Raw genomic sequence first — 26,279 nt, 5'->3', positions numbered from 1 at the left:
TGATATGCTCTCTCTCTCGCTCTCTCTCTCTCTCAGAGAGGCGTTTCTCTCCTCTGGTAACATCGTAGCCTATCAGAGCGTGAGTGACAACATGGGACACGCCCTCCCTGCGCTGAGTGACAGCGTCAGAACCAATCACAGTTCTCTACTGTCTTTACCAGAGCCAATGGAGCCTCACAGCCCCCGGGTTTGTAATAAAGTTTACATTTCTAAAGCCCAGACAGTGTTTGTGTTACTATCCAGAGTAAATGGGAAACACAGTATAGTTAATGCTACTTTTGATGGTTACCCACTCCTCGGGCAGGGTTGTACTCTTAGACAATTGTGAGGTCATCATGTATTTGTGCTCTCTAGGCTCAAAGGATGTACCCATGGAGAAGTTTTCTGGTGTGTCATGGATTGCACTCTGTAGACATTTGGGGCATCCCACCCATTGAGTACTGCATGCAGGTAGAGCTCTACTCTCCTTTATGATATTTCTTGTTTTTCTGTTCTTTCTAGCAAGTGATTTAGCAAATAGAGGCAACTAGAAATGATCATGATAGTGATTGTTTTATCTATTTTGGTTGAATGCATTGTATGCTGCTCTGGATAAGAGTATCTACGATGCTAAATGACTATATTGTGGGTGTTAATGGTCTTATGCTGCTTGTAATCCAGCTGTGTCTGAGTGGGCTGGGTGACCGCAGCAGGATGGAGGCCAATGGAGCGATCCTGGGCGTGTCTCTACTAATGGAGGATGTCTTGAACAGCGGAGGGAGGGGGGCAGCACCGCTACGTCTCCATGACAACAAGGCGGGGGACTCACGTGGAAAGCCCGAGGAAGTATATTTACATACGTGTTAGAAGATCTTTTCTTTGGGGTGTGTTAAAATATATGGGTTACTAGGTACATAATTGCATTCAAAACACATGTAGGCCTAAACATGTATGTAACATGTGTTTACCGCCAGAAAAAGCACCTTGTAAGCAACGCCGTGAACAGGTTTTTTGCACTGGCTGACAGTATTGTGTCTTAATACTAGGAGGATGGTAGCAGTATGGATGACAGTGTTGATGAAGAAGAGAAGGGGATCTCCTCTGGTCCCCTCCAGGACCCTCTCCAGGTGCTGTCTGTGTTGAAGGGGTTCCTGCTCCTAACCAAACAGCTGGAGGTGTTTAAGGAGAGCTGGGGAAGGCGACAGCTAGGGGTGGAACAGATCAATACCATGAAGATCCACAGGCACTTCTCAAGACTCTACAGGTTAGTTAGTATTGCCCATGAAAAAGTTTTTACTTTATGTAATATTCTGACATACCATGCAATACATATTTCTTATATATTTCTTAATTCCATTCTTTTACTTTTATATGTATGTGTATTGTTGTGAATTGTTAGATACTACTGCACTGTTGGAGCTAGGAACACAAGCATTTCGCTACACCCGCAATAACATCTGCTAAATATGTGACCAATAAAATGTGATTTGAATACATGGGGGGGGGGGATGATATCAGGGTTTGTGAATAGTGATGGATAAACAACATCGACATTAACAAACTTTCATATAGAATTGATTGTTCATTGTTGATCAAAATCAAGTCATTTTAATCCTGACTGTGAGATGATGTGGTCTCATCGTTAATATGTAGCTCAGTGGGTCTCATGCTTCTACATTTCAGAGCAGACATCCAGTACCCAAGTATGAGAGCCCTGGCTCAACAGATGGGTAAAGAGAAGGACTTTGAGGCTCTGCTGTCTGACAGCCAGCCTCTACTGCCTCCTGCAGGAGCTTCCGAGGTTCACATCAAGACATTCCAAGTACTGTACTACTGCAGCACACCATGATAGCTCACTCACACACCTGGCCTCTATTGGAATCTTTTAACACGGTTTAGTCGGAACTAGAAGCACAAGCATTTTGCTACACTCGCAATAACATCTGCTAATCATGTGTATGTGACCAATACAATTTGATTTGATTTAGTTTAGGTAGAGCGTAGATGTACACTGAGTGTACAAAACATTAAGAACACCTTCCTAATATTGAGTTGCGGCCCCCTATTTTACCCTCAGAACAGCCTCAATTTGTCAGGGCATGGACTCTACAAGGTGTCGAAAGTGTTCCATATCGAGGCTGGCCCATGTTGACTCCAATGCTTTCCACAGTTATGTCAAGTTGGCTGGATGTCCTTTGGGTGGTCCCGTGTGGCTCAGTTGGTAGAGCATGGTGCTTGCAACGCCAGGGTTGTGGGTTTGATTCCCATGGGGGACCAGTATAAAAAAAGTATGAAAATGTATGAACTCACTACTGTAAGTCGCACTGGATAAGAGCGTTTGCTAAATGACTAAAATGTCGGGGTGGTGGACCATTCTTGATACACACGGGAAACTGTTGAGTGTGAAAAACCCAGCAGCGTTGCAGTTCTTGACAAAAAACTGGTACGCCTGGCACCTATTATCATACCCCGTTCAAAGGCACTTAAATCTTTTGTCTTGCTCATTCACTTTCTGAATGGCACACATACACAATCCATGTCTCAATAGTCTCAAGGCTTAAAAAGAATTATTTAACCTGTCTCCTCCCCTTCATCTACACTGATTGAAGTGGATTTAACAAGTGACATCAATAAGGGATCATAGCTTTCACCTTAATTCACCTGGTCAGTCTGTCATAGAAAGAGCAGGTATTCCTAATGTTTTGTACACTCGGTGTACGTGATCCAACTGTTAACTTGAGTGTTTTATCAAAATGTACACACATAATGTCTGATGGACATAAAAGGCACCGTATTCGTGGAACAATCCCTATACCGTAGTAGTCTGGGATCCAAACTAAATCCACGCTACGTTTCACTATCGTTTCACTTCACGAAATAAAGCCGTGATTCAGGTTGATTCTACCTTTTTGCCGTTCGCGCCGTTGTCTGTGCCTAACCAAGTTTGTACCATGTTTGTGCTGCTACCATGTTATGCTACTGCCATGTTGTGTTGCTACCATGTTATGTTGTTGTCATGTTGTGTTGCTACCATGTTCTGTTGTCGTGTTGTTTTGCTGCCGTGTTGTGTTGTTGTCTTAGGTCTGTCTTTATGTAGTGTTGTGGTGTGTCTCTCTTGTCATGATGTGTGTTTTGTCCTACATTTTTACTTGGAATCCCAGCCCCTTTCCCCACAGGAGGCGTTTTGCCTCTTGGTAGGTCGTCATTGTAAATAATTATTTGTTCTTAATTAACTCCCCTAGTTAAATAAACGTTAAATAAAACCTTTTTTAAAGGTTGGAACCCAGACTAGTCGAGTAGTGCTACAGACTGAGGAATAGGTTATAAATTGTGTAATGAAGATGAGGATTAACATGAACATTGGTTTCTCTGTTGACTCTATGCATGGTGGCTCAATCAGTTTCTACGGACTGAGAAATAGGTTATATCTGTAATATGGTAAACAAGATGACGAGGAACATCTCTTTGAGTCTGTGCATGGTGTCTCAGTTGCTCAGGCTGCTGGAGAGTACAGAGTGTGATATGATCCGAGCGGTACAGAGGAGGATCACAAGAGAGCTGACCCTGGTGATTTCCGAGCGGGCACGCCAAGACACAGGCCTCCCCACAGGTACACCACTCACCTCTCAGGATGTCTCACGAAGACAGTAACCAATGTTGCATCTGGATTTCTGTTGTTGTTCTTTTAAAACATTTTGAATATGTTTACATTTCTACATTTTACTGTTACATCATGACCAGGTTAAACAGCTACGAGTGTGAGTCTAAAGATTCTAGCTGTAATGGTTGTCTTATCACTGTTACGACTGTTCTCCAGAGTTGTGGAAGCAAGGCCCCATGAAGCACAGTCTGTCCCCAGAGAGACCTCAGTTAGTGGAGAGCTTCACCCAGCAGCTAATGGAGTGTGCTGAGCAGACGGAGGAGGGACAGGTGAGAAACCCAACACAGAATGGATGGACAGGCATGACAATAGCCCTACAACAGTTGGTAGCAGTCTGGTCCTTTTTCTCAGTAATAAAAAAATAGCAGTCGCAGGTTCATAGGTTTCAAGCACCGAGAACGTGAGAACAGTTTAATGACAATATATATGTTATACATCTCCTGCCAGCTGACCTTCCCCACGGCCCACCTCCAGCGGTGTCTGTCCACTCTGGGCCGTTCTGTGATGGAGAGAGAGCGCAGCAGCTTCCTCCTCTACTCCCAGTTCTATGAACAGATCTTACGGCAGGAGAGCCAGCTGCTCTACCGCAGAGAACAGGTATCCTACTCTACTGTACTTCAGCAGTTCAGCGTATAAGATGCGCGTCAAGATATGCAATGCCTTTTTTAATTGGTAATACAGTATATGTGTGAACGACTGGGATTAGAACCTCTGGGAGATAACCCTAGTCTTCCGGTGTCAGGCAAGGTTAGTTATCAGGTGAGCAGGGTTCCAAACCGTTTGATTCCTGGGGCTTTATACCGTTCATTTGCTAAACAGCACACAAACGTATCTTTAAGTTCTTGCTTCTTGACTTCTCTCTGTACAATATTTGTCCCGCAGGATGTGAAGAACCTTGAGGCGTCCCAGTCCCAGACCATCAACCCTTACAGCGAGGTCAGTGGGCTCTGTCGTGGGATGATGTTGCAGACCACAGCCCTGCGTACCCGGGTCACCCAATTGGAGGAGGAGCAGAGAGGTCTGGAGCAGCAGATCAGCCTAAAATACAGACAACGCTATGACTCCCTGGTCCGACAACTTTTCTCCACCTGCATTCAACTGAAGGTACGAAACGCTTTTAAAACCTATATTTCTTATCATAACGGTAACTATCTAAAGCCTGAAGGAATAATGCATTATGATGTTGTTAGAATGCATTATAAGACTTGACATAAGCATGTATGAGCAACTTATAGTGTCTTAGTATCACCTCATAATGATCCTGACTAACTTTGATCCACAATAACGACACTGGTTAATTTGGAAAATACTTTGTGTTTGGTCGCATCGTACTTTTGACCACATCACTGACATGCTAAAAGCACCATAATGCACACCCTCTCGTCTTTTTACTTTATTGTTTACTTGGATGGATCACAGGCCAGGCTTGATGAGTACCACGTGCGAATGGACCAGGATGTTACTCAGCTGGTGAGCAAAGTGAGGAGAGAGGGAGTGGATAACATCATCAAGCTAAAGAAATTTGGCTCCACTAAAGGCAATGAAGCTCTTCTTACGACACAGTCGGAGGTGAGACGATTGGGCCCAAAGTTGTTTTCGAAGCAAGTGACTGAATTGTGACTCAGCTGTTTACATAATTATTGCATTCAGGACTAACAGCTATTCTCTTCCTTAATCTTTCTTCTTCTTCTCCTCCTTCAGAAGCAGGAGCTCCATGACCTGAGCATGGAGAACAGTCTGCTGACTGGCCTGCTGTCTAAGTTGAAGGCACTGGGCCACTGGAGACAGGTGGTTGGACAGGGCAAGTTGCACCGTAGATTGCTCCACAGCCAGCAGGTACGGTTAGGAGGATTGGAAAGGAGTGTCCCCGAAATCACACAAGTGTATTGACTTGCAATGACTGTGACATGCAGGTTGTTTTATTATTTGACCTACTTAAGTTGAATGCACAGATGTTAACCTGTGCATAAGAGCCTCTGCTCAATGATTGTAATATAAATACAAATGTACAGACTCATATGGATTGCACCGGAATGGCTGTGGCTTTTCATGTTTTTTGCTGACGTTTTGTGCGACTGTGACTTGTGTTGTGTCTAGAGGGAGATGTCCTGTCAGAGGGAGGCACTGAGAATGAAGATGATGTCAGAGGAGGAAGTGATCGTACTGAAGCAGGAACTGGAAGTCACTCAGCGGGCCATGACACAGTGTCAGACGGAGTACAACCGCACCAAGAGACTGCTCACCAAACAGGTAGCTAGCTATATCCTCACCCTGAATCATTCACATGCATTTCTTTTTACAACATTACAGATAACAAGTGGAATTAATCTTGACATTTTCTTCTCATTTTATATAATTGTAAATAGTGTGATATTTTCTGTCATAGCTGATTTAATAACCAGATCTAAAGATATTTGCCTGTCTGGTCTGACAGTAGAGAGATTTTTATGCCCACAGAGCACAGAGCTCCATGAGGTGAGGCATCACTCTGCTCAGGAGGTCCAGAGCAGACAGGAGCTGGACAGCTACCACCTGCAGAGCCTGGAGCAGCTGAGAGAGGGCGTGGGGGACAGAGACAGACAGCTCCAAGACCTCAGGACTCAGCTGGACAGGAGCAGCAGAGACAGACAGCTACTGAGACAACGCAGTGCCAAAGACATCAGACAGGTGACACTCGTTCTCATCCCTGCAGTACAAACACATTTGTTTGTGTGATAATATAAAATGATCTGTTTTAGTATTACTAAAACAGACATCATCCGGCTTGAAGGACCATAAAACAGAGATGGATAATAACTTAAGTTCCCAGACTTTTAAACATTTACATTGTATGTGTCCCGTAGGTATAAACTAGGGCCCGGCCTTTCCTGGTCATAAAAAATCCCTGGCCCTGGGAATAATTTATCTAAATGTGTATATTCCCTGATGAAGGGAGCACATTTACCGTAAATTACAGACATAGCAAGTTTAGATCATTGGTGTAATGGTAATGGACATTAACCCAGGCACCCACTGTGGCTTTAGGTGAAGGGCCAGCTTCATCAGGAACGCAGCCTCAAACAGGAGGCTTTCCAGCGGGTGGACAAGCTGCAGAGCCAGGTGGAGGACGTTGAGACGGCTCTCTCCAGGTGTACCTCCACAGCAGGTAATGGCTAAGCTTCAGTGTGTTCCACTCACTCCCTTTCCATATAGCAGTAACTTACTATGGCAATGGTTCTCAATCCTGGTTCTGGGGACCCAAAGGGGTGCACATTTTTGTTTTTGCCCTAGCACTACACACCTGATTCTAATCATCAACTCGTCATCAGGCTTTGATGATTTGAATCAGGTGTGTGGTGCAAGTGCAAAAACAAAAATGCACCCCTTTGGGTCCAGAGGACCAGGATTGAGAACCACTACGCTACGCAGTTCTAGAGTAGTGTATGTGCCCAGTAACTTGCAGGTGTAGGGTATAAAACATAACACACTGTTTAATGAATAACTCACTATGCTGCAGCTAGCCATTGATTCAGCCTGTGCTCTCTCACAGGGCGACGCCAGACATCCTGTTACACTTTCCCTCACAACAGATCCAGCATCAGAAATCCAGAACACGCTGGCCCACAGCAGGACGATAGCAAGAGGGATTCTACCACCCAGCTGGAGAGACCCAAAACAGTGGGTTTTGGACCTCTCTTCTTGGCATATTACAGCCTAGTAACCAGTGAACTTCTGTGTTGCTTCGTTTCCCCAATAGAAATGTATCGTATGTGTTGTGTGTTTTGTCAGGACCCGTCTCGCCTGCGTATCCTCACCACGGAGGCCCTGCTACCAAACCTCACCGATGGAGGCCCAACCTCCACCAGTCTCCTCACACACCTTCAGCAGCTGAGACTCGACCATCAGTAAAAATGAAGCTGTTCTTGTAGAAAAATGTCAACCATGTTGTCGCAAGTAATGAAAACAAACGTTTATTGATGAAAATGATCTAGATGATACACAGTATGTGAAGGACCTTTATACACCTGGGCCGCTAAAACAACAAAAACATTGTAAAACAGTGGTAAGACACCTTGTTTAAAGCTATAACTTGGTGTGATCTCATTGTTGCAGATGCTACCATACAAATGTAGTAAGACAAACCAAATATAAAAGAGTTGAGACAGAACTACATAGGCCCAGTGTATCCAGGCTTAATACACACACACACACACACCTTTAAAAAGGTTATTGTAGAGGAAACAACCTTACATTTTATGGATAAATCAGGTTAAGAATGACTGTTAATCTCTTCACTCACATGCAGGGGGATTTTTTGTGTGACTTGAGCAGAAACATGGTCAGCCTGGTCTCAGACCTGTTTATGCTGTTTTGCCAACGCCTACAGTCATTGGAATTTAACCATCTGACTTGGCTAAAAAGCACAAACTTATCTGGGACCAGGCTATAATGTGGGGATGATCAATAGGTTAAATCATAGCATCCTCTGAACAGTCTAATATTTGTGGCATGTTCATCACATTAGAAACTACACCAGATAATAGAAGGAAATTAAAAAAGTGTTGCGTGGAAGAATACAAAAAGAGTTCTGACAATACAAATAAAATATCACAAAACACACTCGTTTGATGCATATTTTGGAAGTTAACACACAAAAATGTTTCAAACTATCCATCTGGGGTGCTAATCATGTTTTCAACCATGCAAAATTTGCACCGGTCTTTCCCCCACAAAATGGAATACAACTGTAGAATAAACTGTACAGGGATTCAGAGAAGAACTTGAGGTCAAATAAAGAAATTGTCTTTTACTTTTTAACAGGATGCAAACTATGCCCTTAAGATCCAAGTCTGGCCCTCAATTTCTACAACAGAATCTTAGACCCATGAATTAAGGCTGGACTCCAATCCGATTATGCTTTGTCGACAATGTACCATTTAATTGAACCAATTTTTGCAGCCTTTACATAGCCTTTAAAAGCTGCATTGTCTACAACTCACGATCGGATTGAATCCCAGCCTTCATTTCTACAGCACAAGCTGACCGAATAATTAAATCTTGTTCTACACACTTCCAAATCCAAACAGATTTTCAACTAATACTCAAATCAGAGAAAAAAAAAGTCAAACGATAGGTAGGTTATTGATAATTAGATCTATTGAGGACATGGAATTTAATGTGTCAGTACCAACACTGCCATAAAACACAATAATACTGAACGGTATATCAGTCCTGACTAACCCCACTCTATAACCATGACTTTAAAGTGACTGTTCCATGTGAGGACTGGTAGATTGGTGTATCTTTTACACATGAGCCCGATTCACACTATAGAGCCGAACCAAAAACCAAGCAGAGCTGTACAGTACAGTTTGGGTGGAACCTGTAGTGTGAAGTAGGCAATACAGTACAAGTAATGGTCAGCACTTATTGATACAGCGTCTTGTCTACATCCCAAATGGCACCCCATTCCCTTTATAGTGCACTACTTTTGACCAGAGCCCTAAAATGGGCCCTTGTCAAAAGTAGCGCACTATCTAGGGGAATAGGGTCTTATTTTGGAGGTAGGCATGTTTTACAAACCCTGAGACACAGCAGGCAACTTCTGAGCAGTGTCTACGTAGTGCCAAGAGGAAAATATAAAGATGAACACTAAAATGACAACTTATAGACAGGACCATGATTGATTATTAGTTGACACGATCAGTTTCAAACCTGATCAACTCTCATCCCCAGAAGCTACGGTATGCCCACGTTCCCTGACCTGCAGGATTCACTGGACTCAAACAGATCAATAACTAGTATTCACACAAATGGTTCACACAGAAGTACCATTTCTCAAATTAGGAAAGTAGATAAGACAACCAAATCACCCTTCATTTAACCAGCCAACATTGTTGTCCGGTCTGATACTGGTTGCAGAGTTAAATAGCTACATAGTAAAATGTTCCACTCTGATAATGGCCTGTAGTGTGGACATTCTAAGTTTCCTCTGAATCTTAAAATTCAGATAAGGTAATGACATTATCCGCTAACTCAAACCAATGATGACCCTAAATATGTAAAACCGTGCACGACAATAACATGTTGTAAATCGCTCTAGCTGGGAGTCAATGAAAAATCTCTTTATTAAAGATCTTTGTCAGAACCCTCTGACCAGAAAGCAAGTGTTTATCATAAGGCTCCACTTTCTTTCGTTGTCAACGTGGCACAGTACTGACTTTGCTAGTTATTCATATAAAAATAAAGTAACATTTGTTTTATTTACACATTGACAAGAGTATGTAAAAGTTAATCTCTTCAGTACATTGGCAACAATATGAAATTACAAAGTGGCATTGAAAACGATTCAGGTTCTTTCTGTCAAGACTGGTAAAAAGCAGCATTTTGTATGTGCTTATTATGGAGCAGGGTTGGAGTCCATTTCAATTCAGTAAAAACTTCCTGAATGGACTGAAATGAAAATGGGCATAGTCCAAAAAGGCAGCCTAATTCCTACATTTCAATTTAATAGTAATTTAGCAGACGATCTTGTCCAGAGCGACTTACAGGAGCAATTATGTGCCTTGCTCAAGGGCACATAGGCAGATTTTCCACCTAGTCAAACCAGCGACCTTTCAATTACTGGCTCAATGCTCTTAACCGCTAGGCTACCTGCCGCTCTATATCTATGGCCCCTGGTCAAAAGTAGTGCACTATATAGGGAATAGACTGCCAATTCAGACATACCCATGGACTCCAACCCTGTTATAGGGCAACTCATAATACTGGCTTGAGGACTGAGCGCAGTGAGCGTCCCTCTTTGGTGAGCTCTCTGGTGAAGCACATGCAGGGCAGAGGGATTGCCTCGTCCCGACGGGTGATGGTGTTAAACTTGCACTTCTTCAGATGTTCGGCCATATTGGCGATGTTGGCAAACTTCCACTCGTTCACCGTACCGAAAGCCGTACTGAATCGCCACACCTGGTTCACAAAAGAGAGTAATTGAAATTCATTAGTTGTAATGAAGACGTTTATATGTGTAACATGGTATGCCTGCTTGCAACGCAAAGCCTTTAATCTAATTGATTACTGTGTTAATACAGGACAGCATGCATTCAGTGGTCAGGAAATAGGAGTGAATTCTAACTTGAGATCCCCATGCGCGTCTCAAACTGTCGTACAAATCTGAAATTTCCCATTGATCATAGATTTATGGGGAAATGCAAGAAAGTAAAATTCAATACAGATGTTAATGCACATGTTTAAAATGCATTGAGCGACTAACCTTGTTTTGGATCTGCCACGAGGAAGACCCATCTGCCCGTCGTGTGTTCTCCCAGAGAAGCACCACCATGCCTCTGGACTTGAGTAAGCTGCCACACACATCCCTCATGGTCCGGGAGACCCTGGACAGCTGGCACAGGCTGAAGCCATCCAGGAAACTAGCCACATACTGTTGCACCTCGAAGGGCAGGGAGCTCAGGTGGTCGCAGGTGGAGCCGAACCGACAGGCATTCCTGGGGAGAGTTTTATCTCCGAACCGGGGAGGCATACCCGGCTGCACCCCGAACGAGCCCAGGTGTCTATCGTGGATGATCCTGGAGCCCTGCACGGAGGGACAGAAGCGTCTCTGGGAGTAGGTGCAGCCGTAGTAGGCCAGGGGACAGCGGTGCTCCAGCCAGCCGTTCAGCCCGGCGTGGATGTCCCCATGAACGTTTTTGAAATGCGAGGAGAACTCATCTCTGCGGAACAGCTGTCCACACACAAAGGTGAACATGGTGCGCTGCTTGGTCTGGTAGCGGGCCACACACTCCAGCACCAGGTCCAGTCTGAGGGTGTGGAAGGGGCTGGGGTTGGAGAGCTGCGGGCTGGCGTGATCACAGGCCGACGCTGAGGCGATGTCCCCCACCATGGTGTTAGTGGCCAGTATTGCCGAGGGGAAGGAGAATGTCTGGGTACCAAAGTCGACGCGATAACCGTCTACAAACCTGCTGTCTGAGATGCTGCGACCCCCGGGGGAGTCCCCCAGACAGAAGAGCAGCGCTGCCGTGATCAGGTCGATCCCATGGAGCCCCAATGGATCGTCAGTTACCTCCAGGTCTGAGGTGTCCACTGACTTGTCCTCCATTTTAGCTCTGAACAAATAGGGATCAGACATCATAGCCCTGCGCCCGTTAAACGTAAACACACTCATCCCTCGGAGCACCTGGAGGTTCTGTAGTTTCCTCTCCAGCCACCTGTCTTCGATCTCTAAGGGCAGGTGCTGGAGCACGTTGTAGGGTTCCAGATTAGGGAGAGGCATGGGAAGAGGCAGGTGGATGGGTAGTGGTGGAGGGTGGGGCCCAGAGGGCTCCCGTGGTGCTACTATGTTAGGCATGGAGAGATAAGGCAGCACCGGCCTGAAGTCTGAAGACCTGTTGACTTCTGAGCGTCTGGGTGGAGATCTGCTCAGATCCATCCGCTCACGTCGTCTCAAGTGATTGTGGTCGTCTCCTGTATGGTGGAAGCCGTTACTGAGAGGAGGAGGACCCACCTCTGCTAGACCCACCATGCCGTCCTTCTCCACCTCCTCTGAAGACTTGATTCGTTCATTGAGCTCTATCCAGTAGCTCTCATCTCCCTGTCTGTCGGTTCCGACTCCACAGTCCACGGACACTCCGCCCACTGCTCCGAGCTCACAGTCCAACTGTGTGTCACTCTCCTTCATCTCTACATTCTTCAAGTCATCATCACTGTTCTCTCCATTATGGAGAACCCCATTTCGCTCTGTTTTTTCCCCATTTATAATTCCATTGATCAAGTTGACGTCCTTTGCACTTCTGAGAACTTCCAAGGTTGCTGCTAAGTTCTTTTTGTGTACCGAAATATAGGACTCATCATCCATTTCAATCACTCCATTAGTCAAAGCAGCAGCCTCATCCATTTCAACCATTCCATTACTAACTGCAGTCTCTGGTACACTTGACACGACATCAGCCATCTTCTCATTTGTTTCCACAGCTGGTTTATTATATCCGTTATTTGACGTGTTGGTGGTGACTCTGAGGGACTCCAGTAGCATCCTCTGATCTTGGAGAGCCAGGGCCATGTCTAGCTGCTCCACCACTTCAACATTGCTCAGGTACTCATAGGACTTCCTGTCTGAATAGCTCACAGGCCAACGGTTCCACTCCATGGTGCAACACACCACACTGGCCGGGCACGTCTCTAGGTGTTCAGCCATTTTGAGCCGAGCAATAGTGAAAGGGCACCCGAAACCAGTGTTGAGGCAAGGCACTCTTTCAAACGGGCATAGTAAATGATGCTCCTCCACTTTGCAGGAGTGGAAGACGGCTCCACAGACGAGAGGGCAGCCAATGAGATCACAGGACACACCAGTCTCTGGGCGGATCATACACCTCCGGTTTACACACTTCATGCAGTGGGCATGGAGCGCCTCCATCTTTGTGGTGTTGATATTCTTGATTTAAAATGAGGAATGAGTGAAGTGGTCTGCCCTGAAATAATGAGAGAAAAAAAGTTTTAAAATCATACCTTTTTTAGTAAAGATTTAGGTCTAATTAGATGTGAACAAATTCAAGTTGAACCACAGTCAGTTAATGAATAGAAAAAGCAACCAGGCCATGTCCCAGTTCCTAGAAACATCCTGTCTTGTTAAATTATCCCACTGACATAGTTCTAGGGCCAGCTCTCTACCTACCAAACATGTGGCAATGGAGTCCCGTGCCTTTAAAAGACCAGCATCACATTCTATAACTTAGCACCTGCTCCCATCTCAGTCTTTCTGTTTACTAAATCTTTAAGCTGCCACATGACATTTCACAACACTCTTCTTGGGTTACAGTACATGGTCACAACACACCAGTTCTAGAATCTAGCCTAAAGGACCATGACCTTTAACCCCTGGCTGAGGCTGTATGAAGCCAGGGAGGAAGAGAGAAGCCCAACTCTGTGGAAAATCTGTCTCCCTCCAGCAGGTGTTGTTGTTTCATGTTGTTTTGCCCACCAAGCAAGGAGTTTTTGTATGGAGGTTAACAGCTTATTTGCTACGTGAGCTTTATTTGACCAAATAGAAGTTTAGTAATCCTTAAGTCGTTACGAGTGTACTGATATAAGTAGGACAAGTAACATCGCGGCAACAGAGAAAAAACACTTTATATCAGAGCTCTCTGGAGATAGCTATGCATTTTCATGAAATGAGACTAGTAGCATAGCGTCTCTCTCCATTGAATACAGGCAGTTGATGTCCCCAACCCTCATCAAATATTTTAAAAAGGATTACAATAATGAGATGTATCCACCAATTCGAAGAAAGGATGGGCGGGAGCTAGAAAGCCCACCGTGCCGCTTTATGGACAATGACCCCTATTGTTAGGGCGGAGAGACATTTACACGGAGTGTACAAAACAATAAGAACACCTTCCTAATATTGAGTTGTACCTCCGCCCCTTTTGCCCTCAGAACAGCCTCAATTTGTCGTGGCATGGACTCCATAACGTGTCGAAAGTGTTCCACATGGATGCTGGCCCATGTTGACGCAAATGCTTCCCACAGTTGTCAAGTTGTCTGGATGTCCTTTGGGTGGTGGACCATTCTTGATATACACAGGAAACTGTTGAGCATGAAAACCCCAGCAGCGTTGCAGGTCTTGGTAGAGCATGGCACTTGCAACACCAGGGTTGTGGGTTCGATTCCCACGGGGGACCAGTATGAAAAAAGTATGAAAATGTATGAACTCACTACTGTAAGTTGTTCTAGATAAGAGCTTCTGCTAAATTACTAAAATGTAAAAATGGGTGGTGGGCCGTTCTTGATACACACAGGAAACTGTTGACAAAAACCCAGCAGCATTGTAGTTCTTGACACAAACTTGTGCGCCTGGCACCTACTATCATACCCTGTTCAAAGACACCTGAATCTTTGGTCTTGCCCATTCACTTTCTGAATGGCACACATACACAATCCATGTCTCAAGGCTTAAAAAGCCTTATTTAACCTGTCTCTTCCCCTTCATCTATACTGATTGAAGTGGATTTAATAAGTGACATCAAAGGATCATAACTTTCACCTGGTCAGTTTGTATTGGAAAGAGCAGGTATCCTTAAGGTTTTGTACACTCCGTGTATCTTGTTAGTATATCCATAATATTTTATGATACAGACGGTTCAGTGGCCTTACTGGCCTGCTCAAAGCTTGATGACAACAAAACCTGGTGACCTGTCTAAACAACTGTCAGCCAACCATGACAGTGTATGTAAGGGGAAACGTTACACTGCCGGTCTTGACTGGGCATGCCTGAGTTGTCTGGCTTCACAGGCCTCATGTCAGATTGCGCAAGATAAACAAAAACAAATGACTTGTAACTAGCTAACTAACACAAGTAACACCAAGAAGTAACACGCTAACTGGCTATTTAGATGAACACAATATTAAACACAGTTAAAGAGCCAGCTAACTAGTTATTTTTGCCACTGGCGAGTGTAATGTCCGGCCTATTTAAAGTGGTATTTTTTTTTTTAACTCTATAACGTTAGGTTGCTAGCAACACCAACCAACTTTAGCTGTGCTAGCTAGCGGCTAACAAAACCCATATTGATTAACGGGTGAAAATGAGATGGAGGTTGGATCCGGCGGCTCTCCAAATGTCCCATTTTAGCCAGCCACTGAGCTAGCTAAAGTTAGCTTGGTAGCTAGCTATTTAACTAAAAAAACATGTCACAATACAACTTGGCTTACCCGTATTAAATAACGATACAGCAAATCGTTGATTTCCGAGTCTTGTCCTTATATTCGGCAGTAACACTAGCCACACACAATTAACATAAAAGTTCAGTAAGTAATGTTGTAGTAGCTAGCTAGTCAGCTACAAATATTCACGTCGTCTCTTCCGCCTCGAGTCACTATTGTGACTTCTGCTGTAAAATCCTAGCACGCTCATCTGTGACTAGCTGCTAATATCTACAAGTGGCGCAAGTTGATTGCGTCATCATTCAGCGGACCCGGACCACAGCGAAGTTTGGCTAGAGATGTGCGCCTGAAATAGATGGGGAATACCCCAAGAATACTTAGCGAGCTACATCTCAAATAAATATGTTGTTTTAGACATTGAAAATGTCAGAAATAGTTTAATTAAAGACAACAGCTCTTCGAAATACCTTTATTTTTTTATTTACAAAAAACACTGAAAACCCATATGTTACAGACTGAGATGTTTTCAGTTTTATACCACATCTTCAAAATCCCTGATTTCTACACTGATATTTTATATACACCCAAAAGTACAGTAAATTCATGGTTTCCTCTTTCCTTATGCAACATTTTAATTTGTGGGGGTGCATGTGCATGCATGAAGTGAGTGTAGTGGTGACTGGAGAAGTAGGTATACTCAAAGTTTGCCAGAAATTTACCAAAAGGCCACAAGGTGAAGGAAAGGCGCCCTGTGTGAAAAATTCTATGAGAAATTGTGACATACACTGAATGGACTAATATGATAAATCCCATATTGGTCTTTAACAATCAGGCCAACCCAATCTGTACTGTGCAAGTAGGCTAATAGAAGGTTTTTGCTCTCAAAGTAAGTCTTTCGAAATAAAAAAACACAATTGGATGTTCTAAGTCCATAACAATGCTTAAACCACATCCAGAGACCCCTTTTTGAGGTTTGGGAAAAATCTAAGACATTTGTATTTTTGAGTGTAGTTATCCTTTAATTCAAGTGAACAGGCACCTAGCACTGCTGCTTTGTTTGCTGTGTTTCTGTATGAGATGGAGTTGCAAAACAAATGGCCACTGGATTAATGCAAATAATCATGATATCATTCTGCCAGGTAGGCATTGGCTACTTTGTAGCTAGTTAACATTTAATTGGGAAGGTTTTTGGGAAAGACTTTTCATCTACCAGAAGATGTCTAGGCCTATCATTAGCGTCGCTCTATTTTTACTGTTCCTTAATTGTTTGAAATCATAGAAATGTGGAGGCAATTATTTTATAAAGACTTCCTCATATGCATTCTCCTGTTCTATTGGTTTTCTTTCAACTTTCTTTCATTGTCTAGCAGCCAAAGGCATTATCCTAGTCATATTATCAACCCATGATAGTTGTTGCACCTTTAGATCTTGCCTCTTTAAAAATGTCTACCTGATATTTCCATCTCTGTCCATGAAACCCAGTGTGTATTTTAGAACAAAGTTTTCCCGCAAATTCCATTTTGGAACATTAGTGTATATCCTACAGCCTTGAACACATTGCTGCGCCTAAAATATGAAGAAATAATAGTTTATCAACATTTTAAGCTAAACATTCTGATCTGTTCCATCAGCCTTATTAATTGATACAGCGTATACCTCCACTACACTACTTCAATACACATTGTGGGTATTAAGAAGTGAGTATACGCAATGCCCACTGAAAAATAAGTGTGTATACGGCATATACTTGCATACACCCTCCACTACACCACTGCATGCTTGCCTGTGCATGCTTGCATTTGTGTGTCTGCCTTTGTAGATCTATGTATGAATGCACCGTTTGACATCTGTTCTCATAGCTTGGACTATTGGTCTGCTCGGCTATCTTAGGAGGCTACCTCTGAGATGTGGTGTATATTGGACAGAGTGAGCTGAGCAGCCTCCTGTGCTGGGTAAGAGTGTCTGGTTCTCAGCCACAGCCTCCCGAACACTCCAGTGATCAGCAGTAGGACCACCAGCAGTCCTCCCAGGACAAACGTCTCCACCGAAAGCACACCTCCAGAGTCTGCAGGGCAAGAGATCGACAAGTCAGAGATGCAGGGATGTGTTCAGTTAGGGCACAACGTTAGCAAAACACAGAAGTAGGAAAATATTTTGAAATGGAAAACATAAATAAGCTGGGGTGCGTTCAATATTTTGGAACGTTCAGATAGAAATACAGTTGAAGTCGGAAGTTTACGTACACCTTAGCCAAATACATTTAAACTCAGTTTCACAATTCCTGACAGTTAATCCTAGTAAACTCCCCTTGGTCAGTTAGGATCACCACTTTATTTTAATAATGTTAAATGTCAGAATAATAGTAGATAATTATTTATTTCAGCTTTTATTTCTTTCATCACATTCCCAGTGGGTCAGAAGTTTACATACACTCAATTAGTATTTGGTAGCATTGCCTTGAAATTGTTTAATTTGGGTCAAACGTTTCAGGTAGCCTTCCACAAGCTTCCCACAATAAGTTGGGTGAATTTTGGCCCATTCCTCCTGACAGTTGATGTAACTGAGTCAGGTTTGTAGACCTCCTTGCTCGCACACGCTTTTTCAGTTCTGTCCACAAATTTTCTATAGGATTGAGGTCAGGGCTTTGTGATGGCCACTCCAATACCTTGACTTTGTTGTCCTTAAGCCCTTTTGACACAACTTTGGAAGTATGCTTGGGGTCATTGCCCATTTGGAAGACCCAAACTTCCTGACTGATGTCTTGAGATGTTGCTTTGGAGCAGTGGCTTCTTCCTTGTTGAGCGGCCTTTCAGGTTATGTCGATATAGTACTCGTTTTACTGTGGATATAGATACTTTTGTACTTGTTTCTTCCAGCATCTTCACAAGGTCCTTTGCTGTTGTTCTGCGATTGATTTGCACTTTTCGCACCAAAGTACGTTCATCTCTAGGAGACGCTCCTTCCTGAGCGGTATGACGGCTGCGTGGTCCCATGGTGTTTATACTTGCCAAAACTATAGTTTGTTAACAAGATATTTGTGGAGTGGTTGAAAAACTAGTTTTAATGACTCCAACCTAAGTGTATGTAAACTTCCGATTTCAACTGTACACATGCATTTCAATCCAGGTCTGTCTCTGCCATGTAGAATAAGGAATCATCTTGGCTCTATCATGGCATTTCTATCTACAATGTTCAACAATATTTGGCTACTGAATTTGGCTCTGTTCTTATTGGACAAGCTCAGGTTAGCACCTCCCTGTTTCACTCTAATACAAAACTTTTGTCTCTGCTGAACACAACCCAGTACAGTATGTTGGTGCTAATAAATAAAGGGCCTTTATTGTGAGACTTACTCAGGCTGGGTTGGTCACTCTCAGGCAGACGTCGCCTGATTGGTCCATAAGATACTGTATGGGACATGGCAACATCTCTTCTCATCCGCCTGGAGCTATCCTCAACAGAACAGTTCTGTTACATGAAGGGTGAAATGTTAAGGTACAACAAGCATTTGTATAGCTTAGTTAAAGTATTATCACAGCATTATTATCCTACTTACTTTTCCTTTTACATTTTCCAAAATGATCACATTTCTTTAATTTATACCAGTTGAAATAATAGGACTGTGAAAAAAAAAGTGTTTTCATTGTCTTTATTTGTGACAGCAGTAGGCCCTTGCTATATACTAGGGTTTGAACAAGCCAATGACCATCATCAGAATGAAGAAAGGGGGAGGGATCACTCACAGGCTGACAGACCCCAGGTGTGTTGTGACAGATCTGAACATTGCAGTGGAGAAACACATCTTTGTAAGAGCTGCCCACGAACTTGAACATTTGTATCCTGAACATAGCCTCTGGCCCCTGTCCATTCTTCAGCACTGTCAACGTCTGTTCGTTTGACAACACGGGGCAGCTGAAACACACACACGAGAGAGAGAGAGAGAGAGAGAGAGAGAGAGAGAGAGAGAGAGAGAGAGAGAAAGCCAGAGAGAGAGAGAGCGAGAGAGAGAGCAGGCAGTGGATCGCATCAGTATCAGAGGCAGCATGTGCAACCGTTGAATAAGATATCATACATTTTAGAATGTGTTGCTTAAACAAATCCATTACAATCATTCCTGGTATGGTATACTAACATCTGAAACAAAACCCCGAGAAAGAATCTACAGTCGCTTGTTTACATTAAACATATGCCATGTAAGAGCAGAGCACTTTGTGACTGTGACATATCCATCTTCCATAATGGGGAAGTATTAGGATTCTGGGAAAAAGACAAGGCAGATCCTCTAAAGTGTTTTCTTCTCAGATGTAGTAAACAGAAGTCATTGTGCAAGTCATTGCTGTGCTGTTGCTAACAGTACAACATATGTCCTGGTTGTCAAGGACATGCACAGTTGTTGATCTGGGTCCTGGATCACGTGACGGGTCTGAAGTTGTTGTGTTACCCCCAACTCTTAAGTCTAAGCATTTCAGCAGCTCTTCTTTCATATTTCAACAACGCCATTCCCAGAGGATTATGTGCTGGTGTCAAGTGTGGTTGAAAGTGTGACACTACAACAATATACAGGCCGTTCGGAAAGTATTCAGACCCCTAGACTTTTTCCACATTTTGTTACATTACAGCCTTATTCTAAAATGAGGAAAAAATGTGGGTATTAAATATCACATTTGCATAAGCATTCAGACCCTTTACTCAGTACTTTGTTGAAGCACCTTTGGCAGCGATTACAGCCTCGAGTCTTCTTGGGTATGATGCTACAATCTTGGAGCACCTGTATTTGGGGAGTTTCTCCCATTCTTCTCTGCAGATCCTCTCAAGTTCTGCCAGGTTGGATGGGGAGTGTCGCTGCACAGCTATTTTCAGATCTCTCCAGAGATGTTCGATTGGGTTCAAGTCCGGGCTCTGGCTGGGCCACTCAAGGACATTCAGACTTGTCCCGAAGCCACTCCTACGTTGTCTTGGCTGTGTACTTAGGATCGTTGTCCTGTTGGAAGGTGAACCTTCACCCCAGTCTGAGGTCCTGAGCGCTCTGGAGCAGGTTTTCATCAAGGAGCTCTCTGTACTTTGCTCCGTTCATCTTTTCCTCGACCCCGACTAGTCTCCCAGTCCCTGACGCTGAAAAACATCCCCACAGCATGATGCTGCCACCACTGTGCTTCACCGTAGGGATGGTGCAGGTTTCCACCAGACGTAATGCTTGGCTTTCAAGCCAAAGAGTACAATCTTGGTTTCATCAGACCAGAGAATGTTGTTTCTTATGGTCTGATGAAACCAAGATTGTACTTCCGTCTGGCCACTCTACCATAAAGGCCTGATTGGTGGAGTGCTGCAGAGATGGTTGTCCTTCTGGAAGGTTCTCCCATCTCCACAGAGGAACTCTGAAGCTCTGTCAGAGTGACCATTGGGTTCTTGGTCACCTACATGACCAAGGCCCTTCTCCCCGGTTGCTCAGTTTGGCCAGGCTCCAAACTTCTTCCATTTAAGAAGGATGGAAGCCACTGTGTTCTGGGGACCTTCAATGCTGCAGACATGTTTTGGTGCCCTTCCCCAGATCTGTGCCTGGACACATTCCTGTCTCAGAGCTCTACGGATAATTCAACCTCATGGCTTGGTTTTTGCTCTGACATGCACTGTCAACTGTGGGACCTTATATAGACTGGTGTGTGCCTTTTCAAATCATGTCCAATCAATTGAATTTACCACAGGTGGACTCCAATCAAGTTTGATCACATCTCAAGGATGATCAATGGAAACAGGTTGCACCTGAGCTCTATTTCGAGTCACATAGCAAAGGGTCTGAATACTTATGTAAAAAAAGGTATCTGTTTTTTCTAAAAACCTGTTTTTGCTTTGTCATTATGGGGTATTCTGTGTAGACTGATGAGGAAAACATTTCATTTAATCCATTTTAGAATAAGGCTGTAACGTAACAAAATGTGGAAAAAGGTATGCCTCCAGAACACATTTTTGAATTCTAATAAACAGAATGAAGAGCAATATGTGGTGACAGGGCTTATAATACACAGTGATATAATGTTCCACTTTTCTTTTAAAATACCTGTCCTTAATGAAGGTGTACTGGATGTTGCTGTACGGGTCGTTGGTTGGGGTAGCCCAGCATCTCTCCACACGCAGCAAAAGATGAGCCGGTATCTAAGAGAGAGAGAGAGACAAACCGGTACTGTAGTCAGTGACTAATTGACACCCCCCCTACGCACAGATAGAGAGAGGTGTCTCCGGCCTACACTGCACTCAGTAAATATTTTGACCAAGTCAGCAGATGTACAGATAAAGAGAGAGTAAACAACAGTGGGAACTAGGGTTTCTTGGAAGCCAAAGATGGAGCAACAGACAATCACATTGGATCAGGGCCAATATACTTGACATGTACCGTACGTCTATTGCCAGGGCCAAAGACTGGTCTTCAGCGCAACACTCACTAAAGGTGCTCAACTTTATCTATCAAGAGGGAGAAACGTCTCAACCACGGTAAGCATACAGTTCAATTGGGCCTATTCTAACATTCAAAAGCTGCACAGTAAGTTACAGCACATTGGCTGGTACTTCAGTTAACTAGCCTAACTAAATATCTGCTGGTCATGATCAGCTCTGATTTCATATTGCAACAACACCATTCCTAGAAGACTATGATGGTGTCAAGTGTGTTTGCAATGACAATAAGAAAACAAATCAGCATGGTCTCAGACTAGAAGTTACATAGTAAATGTAAATCCGGGACACTCAAATTAGTATGATATGTTAGGTATGGTTACATAAGACAGAAGGTTACCACCTTGCTAACGTTAGCCACAACATATTGTAATTCGTAACATCATGTTTTGCAAATTCGTAACGTTGTACGAATTGTAATTTGCAACATATCATAAGAAATGGATGACAAACATCCACAAATGAATACATACCATGCAAAATGCAACATGTTGGTGCAACTATTTTGGTGTCCTGGATTTACATTTACTATGTCACGTCTACCCCTGAGTCCAGGTTGGAAAAAAATACAACAGATTTCAAACAGAATGAAATCATATGATGACCTTTACCATGAAAACTTTAACGTAGATGTTGTCATCCAGTGTCAGTGAGGGCACAGTGGTCCACTTGTCCTCAAAGTCCTTGTCTTTATATAGCAACATGGACACAGAGAAGTTCCCATCTTCTGTGTTCAGAGTGATCATCCTGGAGAGAATAGTAGAGATTGTACAGATGCAGTGCTTGCAGTGCGACCTCTTCTACATCAAATCAAATTTTAATGGTCAAATACACATATTTAGCAGATGTGTGCGGGTGTAGCGAAATGCTTCTAGATCAGCTTCTTTGGCCAATTAAGACTCTGTGAATAATGTTAATGAAAGTTTAAACCATGTATTAATGAACTCGTAACGAAAATCCATAACCCTTTTTGAAGGCCATAAGTAGACATCTTACTTGACATCCACCCTGATCATGTTTTCCCCATTAGGTTGCTGGACCATGTAGTTTATTGGGTAGCGGCAGACAAACGTGATGTTTATGTAGTTCCTTGTGATGACATCCGAATCGTTGTTGCGTATGGTGTTAATGAACATAATATGTGTGTCATCCGATGCCTAGAAAGAGAAGTATGAATCGTTATTGTGGATGGTGCAACTTTGGAAGCAAGTCAATGAGTCACTTAGGAAGTAAAGTGCATTCGGAAAGTATTCAGACCCCTTGACTCTTCCCACGTTACGTTACAGCCTTATTCTAAAATGGATCAAATGTTTTTCCTCATCAAACTACACACAATAATCTATAATGACAAAGTGAAAACAGGTTTTTAGAACTTTTTGCACATATAAAAAAATACAAAAATAAATTGAGCTCAGCTGCATCCTGTTTCCATTGATGAATCCTTGATGTTTCTACAACTTCATTGGAGTCCACTTGTGGTAAATTCAATTGATTGGACATGATTTGGAAAGGCACACACCTCTCTATATAAGGTTCCACAGTTGACAGCATCACTTCTGGAGGAAACCTGGCACCATTCCTACGGTGAAGCACGGTGGTGGCAGCATCATGCTGTGGGGATGTTTTTCAGAATCAGGGACTGGGAGACTAATCAGAATCGAGGGAAAGATGAATGGAGCAAAGTACAGAGAGCTCCTTGATGAACCTGCTCCAAAACCTATTCCAGAGCGCTCAGAATCTCAGATTGGGGTGAAGGTTCACCTTCCAACAGGACAACGCCCCTAAGCACACAGCCAAGACAACGCAGGAGTGGCTTCAGGACAAGTCTCTGAATGTCCTTGAGTGGCCCAGCCAGAGTCCGGGCTTAAACCTGATCGAACATCTCTGGAGAGACCTGAAAATAGCAGTGCAACGACACTCCCCATCCAACCTGAGAGAGCTTGAGAGTATCTGTAGAGAAGAATGGGAGAAACTCCCCAAATACAGGTGTGCCAAGCTTGTAGCATCATACCCAAGAAGACTCAAGGCTGTAATCACTGCCAAAGGTGCTTCAACAAAGTACTGAGTAAAGGGTCTGAATATTTATGTACAGTTCCTTTCAAAAGTACTCATCCCCTTGGCGTTTTTCCTATTTTGTTGAATTACAACCTGTAATTTAAATGGATTTTTATTTGGATTACATGTAATGGACATGCACAAAATTGTCCAAATTGGTGAAGTGATTAAATAAAAAAAGGAAAAGTGGTGCGTAAATATGTATTCACCCCTGTTGCTATGAAGCCCCTAAATAAGATCTGGTGCAACCAATTACCTTCAGAAGTCAAATAATTAGTTAAAGTCCACCTGTGTGCAATCTAAGTGTCACATGATCTCAGCACACAGTTGAAGTTGGAAGTTTACATACATTTTGGCCAAATACATTTAATCTCAGTTTTTCACAATTCCTGACATTTAATCCGAGTACTATTCCCTGTTTTAGGGTCAGTTAGGATCACCACTTTGTTTTAAGAATGTGAAATGTCAGAATAATAGTTGAGAGAATGATTTATTTCAGCTTTTATTTCTTTCATCACATTCCCAGAGGGTCAGAAGTTTACATACACTCAATTAGTATTTGGTAGCATTGCCTTGAAATTGTTTAACTTGGGTCAAACGTTTCAGGTAGCCTTCCACAAGCTTCCCACAATAAGTTGGGTGAATTTTGGCCCATTCCTCCTGACAGAGCTGGTGTAACTGAGTCAGGTTTGTAGGATTCCTTGCTCGCACACACTTTTTCAGTTCTGCCCACTAATTTTCTATAGGAATTGAGGTCAGGGCTTTGTGATGGCCACTCCAATACCTTGACTTTGTTATCCTTAAGCCATTTTGCCACAACTTTGGAAGTATGCTTGGGGTCATTGTCCATTTGGAAGACCCATTTGCGACCAAGCTTTAACTTCCTGACTGATGTCTTGAGATGTCGCTTCAATATATCCACATAATTTTCCATCCTCATGATGCCATCTATTTTGTGAAGTGCACCATACCCTCCTGCAGCAAAGCACCCCCACAACATGATGCTGCCACCCCCGTGCTTCATGGTTGGCATGGTGTTCTTCAGCTTGCAAGCCTCCCCCTTTTTCCTCCAAACATAACGATGGTTCTATTTTTGTTTCATCAGAGGACATTTCTCCAAAAAGTACGATCTTTGTCCCCATGTGCAGTTGCAAACCGTAGTCTGGCTTTTTTATGGCGGTTTTGGAGCAGTGGCTTCTTCCTTGTTGAACGGCCTTTCAGGTTATGTCGATATAGGACTCATTTTACTGTGGATATAGATACTTGTGTACCTGTTTCCTCCAACATCTTCACAAGGTCCTTTGCTGTTGTTCTGGGATTGATTTGCACTTTTCACACCAAAGTACCTTCATCTCTAAGAGACAGAACGCGTCTCCTTCCTGAGAGGTATGATGGCTGCATGGTCCCATGGTGTTTATACTTGCGTACTATTGTTTGTACAGATGAACGTGGTACTTTAAGGCATTCAGAAATTGCTCCCAAGGATGAACCAGACTTGTGGAGGTCTACAATTTAAAAAAAAAATCTGTCTGTAAACAATTGTTGGAAAAATTACTTGTGTCATGCACTAAGTAGATGTCCTCACCGACTTGCCAAAACTATAATTTGTTAACAAGAAATTTGTGGAGTGGTTGAAAAATGAGTTTTAATGACTCCAACCTAAGTGTATGTAAACTTCCGACTTCAACTGTATATACACCTGTTCTGAAGGGCCCCAGATTCTGCAACACCACTAAGCAAGGGGCACCACCAAGCAAGCGCCACCATGAAGACCAAGGAGCTCTCCAAACAAGTCAGGGACAAAGTTGTGAAGTACAGATCAGGGTTGGGTTATAAAAAAAAAAAGATCAGAAACTTTGAACATCCCATGGAGCACCATTCAATCCATTATTAAAAATTGGAAAGAATATGGCACCCCAAAAAACCTGCCAAGAGAAGGCCGCCCACCAAAATTCACAGACCACGCAAGGAGGGCATTAATCAGAGAGGCAACAAAGAGGCCAAAGATAACCCTGAAGGAGCTGCAAAGCTCCACAGCGGAGATTGGATTATCTGTCCATAGGACCACTTGAAGCCATACACACCACAGAACTGGGCTTTATGGAAGAGTGGCCAGAAAAAAAGCCATTGCTTAAAGAAAAAAATAAGCAAACACGTTTGGTGTTTGCCAAAAGGCATGTGGGAGACTCCCCAAACATATGGAAGAAGGTACTCTGGTCAGATGAGATTAAAATTGAGCTTTTTGGCCATCATGGGAAATGCTAAGTCTGGTGCAAACCCAACACCTCTCATCACCCAGAGAAAACCATCCCCACAGTGAAGCATGGTGGTGGCAGCATCATGCTGTGGGTATGTTTTTCATCGGCAGGGACTAGGAAACTGGTCAGAATTGAAGGAATGATGGATGGCACTAAATACAGGGAAATTCTTGAGGGAAACCTGTTTCAGTCTTCCAGGGATTTGAGACTGGGACAGAGGTTCACCTTCC

The 26,279-nt window shown here is 43.3% G+C and overlaps 2 protein-coding genes across 2 annotated transcripts; one reads left to right on the top strand and one right to left on the bottom strand.

Moving 5' to 3' along the window:
* Positions 1-355: 355 nt before the first annotated feature.
* On the top strand, positions 356-9,842 carry si:ch73-242m19.1 (coiled-coil domain-containing protein 162). The gene is made up of 14 exons (XM_039009868.1): positions 356-450; positions 661-1,243; positions 1,663-1,801; positions 3,469-3,589; positions 3,797-3,909; positions 4,088-4,237; positions 4,523-4,744; positions 5,060-5,209; positions 5,342-5,476; positions 5,738-5,890; positions 6,098-6,307; positions 6,665-6,785; positions 7,170-7,297; positions 7,409-9,842. Exons 2-14 carry the CDS (start codon positions 1,041-1,043, stop codon positions 7,526-7,528), a joined length of 1,965 nt encoding a protein of 654 aa, XP_038865796.1. The 5' UTR covers positions 356-450; positions 661-1,040; the 3' UTR covers positions 7,529-9,842.
* A 387-nt stretch (positions 9,843-10,229) lies between these two features.
* On the bottom strand, positions 10,230-15,528 carry LOC120060505 (F-box only protein 30-like). Its single transcript, XM_039009867.1, has 3 exons — positions 15,338-15,528; positions 10,887-13,098; positions 10,230-10,582 (listed from the first exon to the last, which is right to left on the bottom strand). The coding sequence occupies exons 2-3, from the start codon at positions 13,041-13,043 to the stop codon at positions 10,379-10,381; spliced, it is 2,361 nt and encodes a 786-aa protein (XP_038865795.1). The 5' UTR covers positions 13,044-13,098; positions 15,338-15,528; the 3' UTR covers positions 10,230-10,378.
* Positions 15,529-26,279: the final 10,751 nt, after the last annotated feature.

The sequence above is a fragment of the Salvelinus namaycush genome, chromosome 15 (genome assembly GCF_016432855.1).
Source record: "Salvelinus namaycush isolate Seneca chromosome 15, SaNama_1.0, whole genome shotgun sequence".
Classification (NCBI taxonomy): domain Eukaryota; kingdom Metazoa; phylum Chordata; class Actinopteri; order Salmoniformes; family Salmonidae; genus Salvelinus; species Salvelinus namaycush.
This window is presented reverse-complemented; position numbering and strand designations above follow the sequence as displayed.

Bases quoted from the DNA above. Each gene is read 5' to 3' on its own strand.
- si:ch73-242m19.1 (XM_039009868.1), top strand. From the start codon at position 1,041: ATGGATGACAGTGTTGATGAAGAAGAGAAGGGGATCTCCTCTGGTCCC. The intron at 5,210-5,341 runs GTGAGACGATTG...CTCCTCCTTCAG, and splicing joins TTCTTACGACACAGTCGGAG to AAGCAGGAGCTCCATGACCT. The intron at 6,308-6,664 runs GTGACACTCGTT...CTGTGGCTTTAG, and splicing joins GTGCCAAAGACATCAGACAG to GTGAAGGGCCAGCTTCATCA.
- LOC120060505 (XM_039009867.1), bottom strand. From the start codon at position 13,043: ATGGAGGCGCTCCATGCCCACTGCATGAAGTGTGTAAACCGGAGGTGT. The intron at 10,583-10,886 runs GTTAGTCGCTCA...TTTGTGAACCAG, and splicing joins CGTGGCAGATCCAAAACAAG to GTGTGGCGATTCAGTACGGC.